The sequence below is a fragment of the Dipodomys merriami genome, unplaced genomic scaffold, assembly GCF_024711535.1.
Source record: "Dipodomys merriami isolate MVZ:Mamm:240054 unplaced genomic scaffold, mDipMer1.0.p SCAF_4, whole genome shotgun sequence".
Lineage (NCBI taxonomy): Eukaryota > Metazoa > Chordata > Mammalia > Rodentia > Heteromyidae > Dipodomys > Dipodomys merriami.
Window position 1 is genome coordinate 79225420 of NW_027205603.1, and position 17920 is coordinate 79243339.

The following is a 17920-nucleotide window of genomic DNA, read 5'->3' on the forward strand; positions in this document are numbered from 1 at the left end:
GTTAGACACTATGCAAGAAGGACACAAATATTATGCTATCCTGTCTAGCATCTAAGTAAAGTCACAGTGACATACATGGAGTGAAGACAGTTACTGTCTTAGAGCACACAAAGAAAGAGCTGCTAAGAGAATCCAGGTCTTTAGCTGTCAGCAATTTGAAAGTAAGACTCAGTTTGATTCCATTTTTGTTTGATTCATTTTGTTTTCAGGCTTTCAATGAAGGGAACAAGAATCCAAGTCTTTATGACCATGTTACCTAACTTGGCTACTCTGAATAGCACAGCAGTGATTCTGAAAGTATAGATATGTCTTTGGGAGTCTAATTGGACACCTTTGGATACAAGCCTAGAAGTGAGATTGCTAGCTCAGATAATAGTACTATTTTTCATTTTTTGGACAAATTTTTACACTGTTTTCCACAATAGTTGCACCATCTTACTTTCTCTACAGTAATGTACAAGAGTTCTCTTTTCCTACACAATTTTTGCCAATGATTGTTACCTTTAATTTTTTTTTTTTGGTGCTGGTCCTGAGGCTTGAATTCAGTTCCTCAGCACGGTCACTGAGCTTTTGTGCTCAATGCTGTTGAAGTTGAGCTCTGTCTCAACTTCTGGCTTTCTGGTGATTAACTGGAGATAAGAGTCTCCTGGGCTTAACTGTTGGGTGTTGTGGCTGGTTTTGGACCATGATCCTTAGATCTCAGTCTCCTTAGAAGATTACAGGTGAGATTACAGGTGAGACCCTCCGTGGCCCAGCTTTTGATAAAAGATAAAAGAGAGTAACCAGATGATGGTGTTTATAGGGTTTTGTTCCTGTAGTAGCATTACTTATCTACTTCGTTGTTCTGATATTCTGAAACTATGACAGTTGTTAACATCACAGCATCTCAACAGAACTAGCCACTAACCTAATACTTAGTGGTCTCAAGAATACCTGACCCCAGATAAACAAATGGTAACAGAATATCAAAATGTTGGCTGGCTAATCAATCAAGAACCAGAACCTATTAGGGAGAACCTACTAGGAAGAATGCAGTCCCCCCCCCCAAAAAAATAATACTAAAAGGTTTTCTAAATGGGTAAAACAAACCATAGAATTACAAGATAAGTGGCAAGTCAAGGAAGCTTACTTCTCACAGAAGTAAGGCAATAGAGGAGATAATGTAGGATCTAGAAGATGCCTTAAAAACACTGCTGGTAAATATGATTAATGAGAAAATAGAAAGCCCACCCAAGGCAGTTTGTGAGCATAGTGAGACTCATCAAAGACTCACAGAAGAATTCATGGAGTCTACAAACAGAAAGCTAAATTAATTCCAAGAGAAGGAAAGGGAGTTGAATGAAAACTATGTGCCCAGCTAAAAGATTTGATAGAAGAAACAGATCAACAGATCAAGAAAGTAAAGAAGTCCACACAAGACCTAAAAGAAAAGTATCAATAAAAAGAAATAATTTTAAAAAGACCAATTAAAAGGCAGAGAAATATAAAACAAAGTAGAGGGTCTTGACAGAAGAATAGATGACTTAGAAGACAGATTACATATAATAAAGAGGAGATAATTATCTAGAACAATTTCAAGAAACAAGACATGAGCTTACAAAACTTCAGGACTTAAAAAGAAGACCTAATTTAAGACTGATAGTTCTTAAAGTACTACTGAAGGGCAACTAAAGGGAAAGGAACCACTTAACAAAATTCTAGCAGAGAACTTCCTAAATATCCAAAAAGATAGACCAATTGAGATACAAGAGACCTTTAGAATACCAAACAGACTAAACCAGAAAAGAATATCTCATCACCACACTGTAATCCACACAGGATCAATAGAGACTAAGGAAAGGATCCTTAAAGCTGTCACAGAGAAAAGATTGATTACTTATAAAGGAAAACCAGTCAGAACAACTATAGATTTCTTAGCCAAGACTATGAAAGCAAGTGGAGCCTGAATTGGTGTATGCCACACCTTAAAGGAAAACAACTACCAACCAAGAATAATGTACCCAGAAAAGCTCTCCTCCACAACCAAAGGACAAATAAAAACTTTCCATAACACAGAAAAATTGAAACAGTTGTTCTCTACCAAACCAGCACTACAGAAAATACTTAAAGACAAACAAGATATTGTCAGAGAAAATACCCCTCACCAAAGAACCTGGTAAATATAGTAAGAAAAGATGAAACTCAACCTCTAAGCAGGTGGATAACATGGCAGGAGTTATCAAACACTTCTCAGTCATAATTCTCAGTATAAATGGACTTAATGCTCCAATTAAATAACATACATTTACTAGTTGGATCCAAAAGCAAGATGTATTCATCTCCTATCTAGAAGAAATACCTCTCGCCAACAAAAACAAACACATTCTCAAAGTGAAAGGCTGGAATAAAATCTTTCAAAAGCAAATGGCTCTCATAAACAAGCCAGGTAGCAATATTAATATTAGATAAAATAGACTTCAAATTAAAAGTAGTGACATTACATAAATAATCAAGAGATCTCTATTACAGGAGGATATAACAATTCTAAATATGTATGCACCAAATGCTGGAGAACCCAACATAATAAAACAAATACCACTTAACCTAAAAGCAGACCTATATCCAAACATATTGATTGTTAGTGCCTCCTTTTTAAAGTGTTGGTAGTGGGGTTTGAACACAGAACCTTGTGGGTGTAGGCAAATATGCTAGTCCCTAGCCCTTTCTTGCTTTAGTTATTTTTCAGATAGAGCTTCACACTTTTCCCCTGGGGTTAGCTTCCCATGTACCTGGCATTATAGGCTGTGCTACAACATTAGGTATATTTGTTGTATTGATCTATCTAACTTTTTATCTAGATTGGCCTTAAGTCACAGTCCTCTAACTCTCTGACTCCGGGAGTTGGGATTACGAGTGTGAGCCACTGCATCGTGTCCATTTTTAAGTCAATCTGCTATTATTGATTTGCAAGGCATCCATATGTTTTGGATATTAAACTTTATCAGATAGATGCAGATAGGTGTTTTGAAAATCTTATCTTATCTCCCCCTCCCCACCCCAGCCTTGGCTGTATTTTCATTTTGTCAATAGTTTCTTTCATGCAGAAGCTTTGATGCTATTTCAGTTATCTATTTTTACTTTTTTTTAATTGTAAAAATGTTCAGAGGGGTTATAGTTACATGAGTAGGGTAATGAGCACATTTCATAGCAAGCATTGTTACCTCTTCCTTTATTTTGAAAATCTATTTTTACTTTTATTGTGTGCTTTTTGTATATTTTTCAAGAGACTATTGCCAAGGACAAAGTCAAATGCTTTGTCCCTGTGTTTTCTTCTAACAGTTTTATGGTTTCAAGTTTTGTGTTTACACATGCCTTTAATCTATTTTGAGTTGACTTTTGTGTGTGGTTTAAGAGAAAAGTCTAATTTCATTCTTTTGCATACAGATATCTAATTTACCCAGCAACACTATTGAAGGAACTATCCTTTCCCCATCTGTCTTCTGTTCTTGGCATCCTTGCTGTGTGTGTGTGTGTGTGTGTGTGTGTGTGTGTGTGTGTGTGGTGTGTGTGTGTGTGTGTGTGGTGTGTGTGTGTGTGTGTGTGTGTGTGAGAGAGAGAGAGAGAGAGAGAGAGAGAGAGAGAGAGAGAGAGAGAGAGAGAGAGAGAGAGAGAGGAAGGGAAGGAAGGTGAGGGGGTGAGAAGGAGAGGGAGAGAGAGATGTTTTCCTACTTGGCCTGGCTTTGAAGCAATATTCTCAGATCTCACCCTACTGAACAACTAGAATAACAGGAATAAGCCAGTAAATGACTGGCTCTGTTTATTTTGTGATTGAGAGATTTGAAATCAGGACCTGGGCACTGTCTCTGATCTCTTGTCCTCAAGGCTAGTGTTCTACCACTTTGAGCCACATGTCCATGTTCAGTTTTTGAGTAGTTAATTGAAGATAAGAGTCTCATGGGGATGTTTCTGCCTGGGCTAGCTTCGAACCACAGTCCTCAGATCTCAGCCTCCTAAGTAGCTAGGATTACAGGGATGAGCCACCAGCTCCTGGCTGGCTCTGTTCTTAAGGAGCTTTTAGTTCCAGCTCTAATAGTAGGTCATAATACATAATATGTGGAAATGATTACAACGGATTCAAATAGTTTCCATGTGCAAACAAGGCATTCCCAAACACAAGGATATGGCTACCTGGTGGCAAGAAGAGGGTATGAGTGAACTGGACTGAACCAGGTTTCCTTTCTCCTCGGCATGCTGTCATAGATTAAGAGGTCTTTCTCAGTCAGAACAACCAGGGCTGGTTTCCACTGTTTCTCACTCTCGCCTGGCACCTGAAAACAGAAAGCAGAGAACAGTCAAATACCAGTCAGAGAACAGAGAGGTTTGAGAAGAGCAGTTGGCATCCCTCCGCCAGAGGACCCCCATTATGAATATCTTTTGGACCAGGTTGCACTATCAAAATGGAAAGGGAAAAAGTCCAATTCTGATCAGTGCAGTCAGTACAGCCAAGAAGCAGTCCAGCTGCTGCACATCTGTCTCTGTTCTCACCTGCCAGTCAGCACTGAATTTCACCGTGGGAGGCAAATGCTTGGGGGAATCAAAACTTTCAACTCATTCTCTAGTAGAGTACATTTTTAAAATTATGAACATTTCTGAATAAATAACCAAAGGCACTAAAAACATCTACGGTGGAGACAAATGTCTCCATAGGTGTGAGACAATCACAGCCTCTTCATTCTTCTGCTTTTTAGTTGTCCCTGTGATACAGTCACCATCTCAGCATCTCTTGTTAGTATAAAAACAAAATTCTTCAGCTCAAAGCCCCAAATGAACAAGCAGTGATGGGAAAAGCTGAGCAGTTGGATGAGCAGACCTGATACACATTGACATGCCTTCCCATCTTGAGAACTGTGAAAATAAGCTTTTATCTTATGCTTCATCTTCATCTTATTTCTCTAGTGTTGATCTTCCCGAGCTCCACAAATACTATTTCATCTAAGAAGGTCCCTGGCTTCCAGTTTGAACCCTGGGCATCCAGATTAATACTGAAGATTGGCTTGGAAAACCCAATGCTCTAGCCTGGCTTCTCAGAAAATGGACAGAACATGGACCGTGTTCTAGTTCCATCAGTGTTATCTAGGGGACTGCTAGAAATGCAGCTTCTCAGGCCCATCCAGACCTGGTCCATTGGAATGTGCATTTTATCAGGGTCTTTGGCTGATGCATGTGCTCATTAAAGATGAAGCATTGCTCTAGATGAAGTGAAGATAGTCTTTTCTGATGTGGGTACTTCATTCAATGAAAACAATCCTTCAATAACTAGCCACAACTCAATATCCATTCCGAATTAAACTAAATAGCAAGCTAAACACATAATGTAGGCAATTAAATCCTGTTTCCATTCTCATTCTCACATTGTAAGGGCAACAGTGGAATTTGTATTGAGGTAGAAGCATGTGTATAATACGGCTTTTGTATAAAAAGCCATTACTATTATTTCCTGGTATGCCAATAAGTGGCTATGAGCTGGGTGCTGGGTAGCTCACACCTCTTATCCTAGCTGCTGAGGAGGCTAAGAATGAGAAGATCATAGTCTCAGGCCAGCTCAAATAGAAACAGTTGTAAGATACTACCTCAAAAATAACCAGCAAAAACCCCCTCAAGGTTAGCAATGTGGTTCAAGGGGTAAGTGCTTAGTGAGAAGGAGGCCCTGAATTCAACCCCCAATACCTTCAAAATAATAATAATAATAATGATAAAATGAATGATCAAAGTAGAGATTGCAGCCTAGTGCAGCCAAGGGCGGATTTTGTAAGCTCTACTTGAGTCTGAGAACCAGTCCTGCTGTTTCAGGTCTGGGTGAATTTGTTTTTCTCTGAGTTCGCATTTCCTCACTGGCAGCAGAGGTTGTGCTAGCTCTCTCTGGAACTCGAGTGCCTGAGCAGAAACCTCTGCTCCACACTTTCCTTTCCAGAATGTCTTGGGCAATAAGCTAAAATCCTTTGTATCTCAGTTTCTGTATCTGTAAAATGGGAAATGATAAGACTCATAGCAGCGGTGCTGCTGTGAAGATGAACTCGGTGAAAATCTGATAGAGGCTAGCCTAGTTTGGTGCAAAATCCATGAGCACCTGCCCCCAGGCTCTATGGCAGGAGCTAAGTGCGACGGCATGTGTGAAGGTCGTAGTAGCTCGTAGATGGGATTCTTCAGTGAAATGAGATGGGACCGTGAGGCAGAACTGCAAGATATCCTTTGGAAATGCGTCAACATGAGCAAGTACTGAGGAAAATTCTAAGGTAAGTCAAGAAAAACATCTTTGAAGCTGACAATTTCAGCATCTTCTCCACGTTTCCTTTCCCAAGTTCTCCCAGGAAGAATCCATTGCCTCATGATGATGTTTATTTTATAATGGCTCATTTTAAACAATTCTAAACATGTGTGACCACTTCCATACTGCCCAACTTATAGATTCATAGGCACATTATATCTGCCACAGCACATTGGTTTCTCTGGATCTGGCTTACTTCACTTAATACAACTTTTTCCAAGTCTATTTCCTCACAAATGTTAAGATGTTCTTTCTAATAGATCAGCAAAATTCTATTGTATTTACATATGTGTGTGTATGTGTGTGTATATATATATATATATATATATATATATATATATATATATATATATATATATATATACCCACATCTAAGAGGGGACGGGAGGGCCAAGGAGAGAGGGGTAGATGAATGAAGTGGGAAAGGAGGGGAGAATGTAGTGAAGACTTCATTGTATACACTACAAAATTAGGAGAAGTAAGGGAAGTAGTTGTTTGAAGGAGGGGGAGTGAATATGTTCAAGGGGTGACACTGATCAAGGTGCACTGTATTCATAAACTGTTTTGTTCTGTATCACCTCCTTTTCACAACTATTTAAAGGTAATAAAAAATAAAATAGCAAATATAAAAAGAACAATATAATTATAAAAAAAAATCTTGAGGGCTGGGAAGGTGGCTCAGTGGTAGAGCACTTGCCTTGCATGCATGAGGCCCTGGGTTTGATTCCTCAGCACCACATAAGCAAAAAGAAAAAAGCTGAAAGTGGCGCAGTGGCTTAAGTGGTAGAGCGCTAACCTTGAACTGAAGAGCTGAGAGACAGTGCCCAGGCCCAGAGTTCAGGCCCCACGACTGGACCCCCCCAAAAAATTCTTGACACAGAATCCCTTTCTAAAGAAAGCATCCCCTGGCCTTCTATCCACCTTGCCGGCTGTGAAGTTGCTTATACTAGAATGTGCACGACTACTTGGATTACTTTTCCCTTAATGAGTTTTATGCATATCTTTTAAATCTAGCTTAAGCTTATTGTTTTTGTTAGAAAACTTTTTTTTTCTGAAAAGAACAAGAACATTTCAGGAGATCAACATGGATTATTCAAGAAGGCAATGTGCCAGACCTTACAAGGTGAATAAGCTATGGTCTCAAGGCATAAAATGTTTTTGGGGGGGTTTGAAATAATTTTTTTCCAGCTTCTACATTAAACTCAGTAAATTACTTTTCCAGCTCATTAAATAGGACTGGAGAAGCTTCAAATGATCCTCCCAAAGTGACTATCTTACTTACCTAGTCAGATCTGATCCATTAACTTTGACCGGAATCAGTCATTTAAATGTGAACATGACAAAGCTCTCTTCTGCAGAAATAGCAGTAAGTCTCCACAGTAAACACCAAGACTGAAAGACAGGCCTCTGGGGAGAGAGGGGCTGAGGGAGGAATCAAAACCTTAACCTTCCCTTCCTATCAAGTGGTATATGTGGCTGAATGATTTTCTACAGCCCTAAACATTCTGTGGTTTATTAAAGAGCCCGGTGTGCGTTTGTTGTACTCTGTTTGAGAATACTCCAGGGGGCATTTTGCACCAACCCTGTGTGGAAGCTGTCATTTAATGCTATGTAAATGACTGAAGAGAGCAGGTTGCTCCTGAGAACAACTGGCTTTGTAAAAAAAAATCAGGCTGAAGAACAGGGTTTCTAAAACCATGTCTTGTGCTATATAAGCCCCACACTTAAGCCCTGGAAGTACAATTTTGTTGAGCTCAAGAATGCATGCTCTTGTTTTAGTGAGGGCGTCCATTATAAATCCAGTTGCCCTGGTGCCCAAAGATAATCCAATGTGAATGCAACAGCTCTGCAGCTGTGCCAGCATTTCATGAAAAGGAGATGTAAGATACTTCCACTTCCATCCCCGCATCCTGCTCTGGAAGTTGCAGTTGTCATTCTGAAGAATGGATTGTGTTTCTAAGGAAAGAGGCAAAGGAAAGGAAAGACATCAAACTCTGAACAAAACCTCAGCAGCACAGCTGAGTCCTAGCTGAGTCCTGTGCACATGCTTGCTTCTGCTGCACCTGAGAGGGAAGACGTACAAAACAGCCCAAAGAATGTAGGGAGTGGTAAGAAATGTGGGAAAGAGAGACCTGGGGTCTTCCATTTGAGGCAAGTCTCTGTTATCTAATTAAATGGCTTCCAAACTCCTTAAATTCGATGATTCCTCATCTGTTCCGATGAAATCACAAGTCAAAAACATTTGATAAAACCACTGGGAGTCAGTATGAGCTGTGTGTCCTGTTGGGGAATCTTGGCTCCTTAGTGACTTTTCAGTCCATCCCACCACAGCCCATAGCTCTGAGAGGTTTGCTAGCCATCCACACATAACATCTTACAACTGTTTATTTCCCCTCCTCTAAAATGCATAAATTGGGCAAATTACATACAAAGGGGAAACAAAAAGCCTTCAGTGTCATTTTTGGGGCAGTTATTTCCTAAGAAAAGAATGATACTGTTGACTCTGTGTCAGAGTTGTAAGGATTAAATGAATTGGTATACTTAGAAGGCTTAGAAAACTGTCTTGCATTTGGTAAGTTAGAGCAATCAAACTTTAGTAAACACTATATATATATATTTTTTTAATAAGAAAGGATAGTGAAAACCCAATTAAAGATGTGGAAAATTTGAGCAAGAATGATTTTCTTTTCCAGGGTCTAAATTATTTCAGCTGCTAAATGAGAAGGTAGGACTCAATGATTATTCTCCAACTTTAAAATCCAATTGTTCTGGGCTTTAAATTTAAGGTTTGGACTCTCAGCTACTAGACTCAGAATGCTTCAGCCACTAATATTATTGGTAGCTATATTCTTTTTTGGAGGTCTCACTTTCTCCCTCATCCCAATGAATTCTTCCCAAAATACATTATTTCTACCTTCTACTTGAGCAGAGGTGGTCCAATGAGTTCATAGATATCCTGACAACTTTTTAACTTGTCTGGCTCACTTCTGCCTGAGATACTGAGAATGAAAGGTTAACATACCAGTATCATAGTAATAATTAGCATTTATCAACTCCCAAATGATCTACAAACACTACAGGATGAATAACCAACTCTTAGGGACGTAGAACAGATCAGCTCCCCTTAAGCAAATGTAGAGAAAGATTTTAAAAGCAGCCACAAGAATACAGCAGATGTGGTAAGCAAGGCTACTCACATCTCTCTCATCTAGCTTAGGCCAAATAAAACCCAAGACCCTGCAATCAGGAATCAGAAAACATCTACAGCGGAATGTAAAGGAGAATATAAAGGAAGAGAAGGTAAAATAAAAAAAAGAAGAAGAAAAACTAGAATAAGGTCCATAAAAGTGATGTGTGGAAGTCTTAGCTTTCTGGAGCAAATTCTTTTGCTTTCACCCAATTCTCAAGTTATTTGGTGTCTTGATCACCCACTGAATTCAAACATGGCAAAAAGATAGCTGATGGAGTGGTTCACTTGTGTTTGATGGAAATTGTATGCTGCTGGATAACCATAATTCCAGCACTCAGGAGACGGAGACTGGAAGCACCAGCCTAGCAAGCAAGCCAAGGAAGTTCAATAGCTCTGAGTTAAAACAAACAAATGAAAAGCAAAGCCCTCTGACATCCAAATCTCACTGAAGAGCAACAACAACAAACAAATTTTTATTTTCTCCCTAGTCCTGGAGCTTGAACTCAGGGCCTGGATATTGTCCCTGAGCTTCTTTTCTCTGAAAGCTAGCATTCTACCACTGGAGTCGTAGCTCTACTTCCAGCTTTTTGGCCTTTAATTGAAGATAAGAGTCTTAAGGATTTTCTTCCTGCAGGCTGGCTTCAAACCACAATCCACAGACCTCAGCATCCTGAGTAGCAAGGATAACAGGCGTGAGCCACCAGCACCTGGCAATAACTTTTAACAAACAAGAACACAATGAATTTTTATTTTTAGTTTTTGCTGGCTAATTGGAGAGAAGGTTCTCAGGGACTTACTTTGCTTAATATAATTTTTTCCAAGTTCTTCCATTTTCTTACAAATGGTTTTCAGCCCGGGCAGGAAACATTTTGTGCCTCCCATGTAGGAAATGTCAGTTAAAGACTCCTACTTATTTGACTTTTAACATGTTGTAATTAAAATGTGTTAAAGCAACACAGCTCCTCCTAAGGTAAGTGAGAAGAAAGATAACAATGAGAAGGGTCTGGTGTCTTACTGTTTAAACAACGTCACTATTAGGTCTGCTGGGGAGAAATGGCCCCTTCCCTTGGCTCTCCCCCCTGCACCCCAGAAGTCCTCCCCAGAACCTGTAACCCAGGCGACTGGCATGTCTGGGCACAGTGGGGGGCTCCCCTCAAAATTCCTATGTGGTTCCTGAGAATTTTATCCTCACAACTTCCCAGTAAGAGGGTAGAAACGGGAAACAAATCATAATAAAATGGCCAGAACCTATGACATTTGCCATTAGTTTTCCAGTTTTCTTCATTTGTTCTGAAGGCTTACAGACACGAAGTGGATATTTTTTGCAAATGATCTTCTTGGCTGCGTATGCAGAAGGTCAGAGGCTAATCTACTGAAGAGAGGCCTTTGATGACTCCATTGACAGTAATGTCTCGTTCTCCAGGAGTCCATAATGAAACCAATGTAGGGCAGCACGCACATCCATGACATAAGTGCAACCTTGGTTTTAAATCTCTGTTCATGGCTGGGCATTACACACAGGGAGAGTCTGGTTTTGCAGTTGTTTGGTCTCATTTGCTTACTCCTAATGAGACAGCCCTCTGAAATGCCACCACTCTCCAAACACATTCTAGTAAGTGATGCTCACATCTCTTCTTTGCTTTCAACGAAGGAGTTAGAACCAGGCATATACCTGTAAGTTCAGCAACTTGGAAGGCAGAGGTAGAAAAGATTGTGAGCTGGAAGCCAGCCTAAGCAAAGTTACTAAGATGCTAGCTAATTGATTAATTAATCCATTAAAACAAAAATGGCTAGTGACGTGGCTCAAGAAGTACAATACTTGTATAATAGGTATCCAGGCTCTGAGTTCAAGTCCCAGTACTGGAAAAAAAAAGAGAAGGGATGGATTCTTTCTCTCTATTTTACTGTGAAGTCAGGTTAAACATAATCAAGTTGAACAAATCAATTGGAAGACACACATGCCTGACACAGTGCCTCCTAAATGGAGGTTAAGTGTAGGATGATTACTTATTTTATGTTCGTCCTTGCACTTTGAAAAGCAGAATGACACCCTTACTGAATATGTCCTACATGGAAGAAGGATGCTTCTATGTTCTTTCTGGCCTGCCATCTTCCTTAGTCTAACTTCTCTCCATGGAAAGAGATGTTATTAATCTTATTACTTAGATTTAAGAACTGTCTTTCTGTATTTTTTTTGTCCTTTGATACTATTAGGCTTTGAACTCAGGGCTTTGTACTTGCTCTGCAAGCTAGCACTCTACCTACCACTTAAGCTAGGCCTCTAACCCAACATTTTCCTGGTTATTTTGGAGAAGGAGTCTTAGGGACTTTTTTGTCTGTCTGGCTTTGAACCACAATCTTCCAGATCTTGGCCTTTTGAGTAGCTAGAACTACAAGCATGAGCCAACAGTGTTCAGATCACCAGATTTCTTTGAGTGGCAGGCTTTGTCTTGTTCCTTTGTGGTAAGGTCCATGGTCACTACTGGTCACTTCAAATCACTAGGCTGATCCTAGTGCTAGCCTCGCAATTAACTCGTCTTGTAGACCCCAACAAGAGTTGAGTGCACAAAAGGCTGGGCACATAGCTTAGGCCACATTACATATAACCTTGCATCAAACAAGGTTTGGCATTAGTGTTCATCAATCAGGACTTGTTCGGGTATTAATAAGTACATCTCTTTTGTCATTCCCTCTGGAACACCTCAGAGAGAGAGGGTAAATCATTACATTATCCAGATTCTACTGTGAAACCCAACCTTGGCATTCAGAGCGAAATCCTGGCCATAAATTAGGATGGCACACTGGATTCTGCCACGTGTCTACCTTGCCACTCACACTGAAATCATTTTGTGTGCTCTTTTTTCCTGCCTACATGTTTTCAGATTGCTCTCTCCCATCTTTCCTCCTTCCAGAGAAGCCCTGGCACATGACTAACTCACTTCATCTTCCATACCCAGGTCCTTCATTGGACCCACCTGCCCTGCCAGGTCCTTCGTCTCCTTTCTGATATCTCATTGCCGATGGCCTTCTTAGAGCCCACCTCACCAATAGGTACTTGTTATCCTCTCCCAGTACCTTGGACCAACTGAGGACATCCTGGGTGTCCCATGGGACATGCCACTTCCTGTGAGCAGCTCAAGCACCAGCTGTGTGAAATGAACAACTATGGAGCGTACATTCCTCCTAGTGCTTAATGATGTCTTTTTCTTTTAAATTTATACACATTCCCTTTTAATCTTGTTTGCTTATTTGCTCAGCCCATCCTTTTCGGCGTTCAAAAATAAATTTCATGTCCATGCCTTACTTGAATTATACAGTATTATATGAGAGTAAGAACAGAATTATTTGGAATGTGTTAAACCTTTGTGTCTCCTAAAAACTGTAGAAAATTAGAAGGGCAAGCTAGGAGAAAAAGGTTTAGGGAGAGCTTGCCGTATTCAATTGAGTTATTGAGCTCCCAAGATGAAATATTCCTCATGGCAGGCAAAGAATTCCAGTTAGCAAGGGAGAATAAGGCTGATGGAGTAAATATTCAAAAAAAGTCTGCTCCTGATGGGCCCTGGAATGGGTGGAATTGTGTTCTCTAGAACAAAAGTCCTCACTCAGATACTTCAGAATGTGACTTTATTTGAAAACAGGGCCATTGCAGATGTGGTTCTGTAAGTTAGGATGCATTCATGCTGGAATCGGTTGGGCTCCTAATCCAATGTGCATGGTGTACTCACAAAAGGGGAAATGAGCTGGGCACCGGTGGCTTATGCCTGGACTCCTAACTACTCAGGAGGCTGAGCTCTGAGGGTTGCGGTTCAAAGCGAGCCCAGGCAGGAAAATCTGTGAGACTCGTATCTCAAATTAACCACCAGAAAATTGGAAGTGGCTCAAATGGTAGATCTTGAGCTGAAGAGCACAGGGACAGCGCCCAAGCCCCATGACTGACAAAAAAAAATCAAGGGGAGGGGAAGAACACAGAAACAAACACACACAGGAAAGAAGCCAGGTGGACATTAAGTCCGAGACCAGGGTGATATCCTCTGCCAGCCAAGGAAAGTTGTCTATCTCTTGGGGATCAGAAGCTAGTGGAGAGACAGGGAGCCTCTCCTAGCTCTCAGAACCAACTCAGTCAGCATTTTGACCTTGGAATTCTTGCTTCCCTAACTGGAAGACAATAGCCTTGTGTGAGTAAGCTACCTGGGTTGGTAAACCACCTGGATTAGGGTACTATGTTACCAAAGGTCTGGCAAGCGAACACTAGAACACCCCTTACCATTTGAGGAATGTATTATTATCCTCATTTTACAGAAGAAGAAACTGTGGTTCTGAATGGTTATGTAGCAGCCAAGGCAATATGGATGGAATTACAACTCCAGGGATATATCTTTTGCTTTCCTTGTACTACTGAGGTTTGAACTTAAAACCCTATGCTTGTGAATCAGGTGCTCTACTTCTGAACTAGGCCTCTAGTCCCTTTTGGTGTTGGTTATTTTTCAGATGGGGGTCTGTCTTCCTGTCCCAGTATTCTGGATTTTGATCCTCCTCCTATTCATAGACTCCACTGTAGCTGGCATGACAGAAACACACGGCCACTCCCAATGCTTTCCACTGAGATGGAGCAATTTTGTACATTTTTATGCCTTTCACCCATGTGAACATGATGGACATCCAATCTATTGAGGGCCCATATATTTTGGTTCAGGGAATTGAATCTTTGAGTCCCTCACATGCAAAGCATATGATCACTGGTAAGTGATCAGCCCTCAGCCCACCTTTCCCATCTCTTTTCATATTGTTTTTGTTTGCAAAGAGGATCTCAGTATGTATCCAAGGCTGGTTCTGAACTCCTGATGTTCCTGCCTCAGCCTCCCCAGTGCAGGGATAACTGGCATGTGTCTTCTGGCCTGGCCTCTCTCATTTCTTGAGTAAGGACGCCCTTCTTCCCTCCGAGGTGGGCTCTAGGATTTGCACCAGCAGCTCCCTGGATCACAGGCCTTCTGAAGTCAGCGGAGTCTCACCAGCTTCCTGGTTGTCCAGCTTACAGACAGCAGCTTAGGACTTCATGGACTCAATTGTACCAGCCCATGTCCACAATTGATTTCCAGTTTGGTATCAGCATGAAGCCTTTGGCTCTGTTTCTCTGATGAACCCTGACTAACACAAGCACAATGCTAGTCAATATTTAATAGGCAGGGTTCCAGTGAATTCCTAGTGTTCCTCAAAGTCCCCAGCACATGTGAAGGGTTAGTGTGGCCGGAGCTAAGAGGGCAGTGGCTGGCTGTTGCAGGAGACTGCAAATCAGTATTGCAGGGTCTTTCCTCATAGTGATGGAGCTAGTGTCTATCTTATAGGAGAACTCTCTTTGTCTTTGGATGGAAAATGGATACTAAACAGACAAAAAGGGATTTCTAACACTTGTAGGCAAGTAGAGATGTTCAAGGAGATGTACACTGCTGATCTTTAAAAACTGACATTTTACAGGAGGAAAATTTTGCATGGTAGCTTCCAGAGTGCAGGACCTCTTAACATACAGTTCTCATCAACGACAAAGATCCTATAAAAATTCGCTGGCTTTTATGTGCTCTTCATGCCTGACCCCTTTACCAATTGCTCCCAGATTGTTCAAGGTCATTCCCAGTGAAAACACTGATGTGCAAACTACTAGTAGCTGATGAATCTTATGCTCTTGATACTAGATGGCCCCTTGCTACCAGGAAAATAGTATTCCCAGTTGGGGAAGTTGTTATGTAAGAGTTTAAATGAAAGCAAGATAACCAGAGGTCGAGATTTGTTACTTGGTCCTTTGCCATACAGTTTGGAAATTTCTGTAAAGTTAATTTTTGTTTTTGTTTATTTTCTCATAGAGTACCAATAAAGCCAACTAAAAAGGCAATGGTTCCATTTATACAGTAAATAGTACAATGGTGTCAGCATTAGTGAACAGCCCTGGGAACAGGCCAGGGCTCTAGGCAAAGCTGGCATATTTAACAAAAATTATTGTAAAGATGATATACAGAGAAGCTACAGTTACCTAAGTCAGGCATTGAGTACATTTCTTTTTGAACAGAATCACCCCCTCCTTCCTTTTCTCCCAAGTTTTTCCCTCCCAACCCTCCTATCCCCAAGTTGTATAGTTCATTTCAAAGCTAATGCATTGTTAAGGTCAAATAATCCTACATTTTTAACATTTTCTTCTTTGAAAGAACTCTTGGTTTTTCTCTCTTGAAAAATGAATATAATGAGGAAGCAGACAAGAAAGTCTATAACAAACCTAGCCTTTCATCCTCTGAAAACAAAACAGGATATTGAAGCATACACTTTATTTTTCCTTGAGGAGCCTGCTGCTTTTGGGCTTCGTGATAAAGACATGTCTTTCCAAAGATACCTTCTTAAAAAAATTATGAATGTTTGGTGCACAGCATCCTTTTAAAGGGCATGTTTCCTGGGTGCTAAGGAAGCAAAGGCTGTAAGTCAAAGATAACTTGTTTACCCAACAGAGACTGTAATTGAAATGGCCCTTTGGAGTTAATGAAAGTATAAAATAGATTTCCCCACCAGACGGAAAAGAGTCTAATTTAATTATCCATGAGCGTAACAGATTAGCAGCAGCCTTTCATCCATTTCTGATAGCCAGTATAGACAGTTCACACCTAGCAAAGGGGAGATGGGTTTGGAGCCTTAGCTAGATGCAGAATGTCCAATGAAAAACACACAGAATGCAGGCTTGTAAGGGCTTCACACTCTGCTGCTTGAAGACAGTGCACATAGTTACTGGAGGCCTTTGGTAGCTGACTAGGTATGACTTCAGCTATTTAGCATTTGACCAGAATCTGTGAGACACCATCTTACAGATGATATGTGGGTTACAGATGGTGTATCTATAGCCCACATATCATGCATGGATATTTAGTTGGCATTTTTATAAGAGGTCCTTCCATCTAACGCCTGAGTCTAGGGATTGCCAGCACTGAAAGGGCTTGTGCTTGCCTAGCCATGAGTCCTATCTAGGAAGAGCCAGGTCATTGGTAACCTATCATAACCAGAGAGTCAATCGTTCGCCTCTGTTTGTTCTCTGGTCCATTTATAACCTTTTACACCCTAAAAGTGTGATGATTGCTTCTCTGTGTCAGCTTAAAGATAATGTTGACCAATTCAATTAAATATTTATTGAAGCATTGACAATATTTTGTCAATGAGGCAATCGCTTTCATCTGTTGGTATTAAGTAAGGATTATCCTTATTAATCTGGGAAGTCCTTATCAAATCACTTGAAAGGCCAGAATGAGCAAACTACTTTTCTTGGGTAAGAAGAAATTCCATGTGAGCAATTTAGCTTCAGTTCCTGCCTGAGTTTCTAGCCTGTCCTTACCCGGTGAGATCCAGACTTGCCAGTTCCCACCAGCATGTACGCCAATTCCTTGAACTAAATCCGTCCCTCTGCTTCTCTCTCCAGGAACAGAAGTGAATGCCTGCTTTTCCTGACTTTATATCTAAAGTCATCTGAAAAATAGCCTGTACATGGATATATACATCAGTGTGCTCTATATATCACTTGAGCTATATATCACTCTGTGTATCAACCAAGGACACATAGCCTTGCCTGGTAATTCAGAAAGGATAAAATATAAGAAAGAGTTATGGAGGATTTCAAAAGCAGAAATGGATGTAAACAGTCGAGTCAGAGAATATCAAGGGATTGAGCTCCTTACTAGTGGACAGATGAAGAGATTAAGGTTGTAGGAGATGTTATCAGAACCCATGAGCTCTAGTTACCATCTAGTGGGAACTAGCACTATGCAGAAACCTGAAGAAAGAGTTTAAACCAAGCAAGAAGGGAAAATCAAGTAAGAGATGGAATGAATTGAGGCAGAGCTATTCCTATAGATGTCCAAGGAAGAAATTCCTTGGTTTCTCTTTGCTTCTGTCCTCCATTTTTCTGTCAGTATCCCACACTGGTCTACAGTACCTATTTCATAGGATTAAGTGAGGTCACACACACAAAGTGGGAAGAAGCTGGTGTGCTGATGCATACCTATAATGTCATCTACATTTGAGACAAAGGTAGAAAGATTGCAAGTTCAGGGTCAGCTGGAACGAACAAAAGGGCTGGGGTTGTAGCTCAAGTGGTAGAGTCTAGAGTCAATAGATTTGACCCCCAGTACCAAACTGGCAAGTATGGTAAACATTACACAGAACACCTGCAACATCCCCATGTTGAAGAGAATACAATTATGAATAACAGTTCCTAGATCCCTCACACTCTTTGCTAGTCTTGAAAGGCCCATCACATAAGAAAGGATGTTGCCTTCACAGCATGTCCAGAATTGAATCATTGTCAATCACAAGTGTCAAACTTTCTCTACAGTGCTGTTTCCTGTTTCCACGCAGGCATTAACTTTTTATATCAAGCACTTGTAGAAGTAAGAAATGCACAA

General features: G+C 40.6%; 1 protein-coding gene across 2 annotated transcripts in view; it reads right to left on the minus strand.

Moving 5' to 3' along the window:
* Sntb1 (syntrophin beta 1) overlaps positions 1-17920 on the minus strand; it is a 227115-nt gene that overhangs the window by 30510 nt on the left and 178685 nt on the right. For both annotated transcript variants that reach the window (XM_069991333.1, XM_069991332.1), the window contains exon 4: positions 4168-4307. In XM_069991333.1, coding sequence (XP_069847434.1) covers positions 4168-4307 — 140 coding nt within the window. The remainder of the gene's footprint in view (positions 1-4167; positions 4308-17920) is intronic.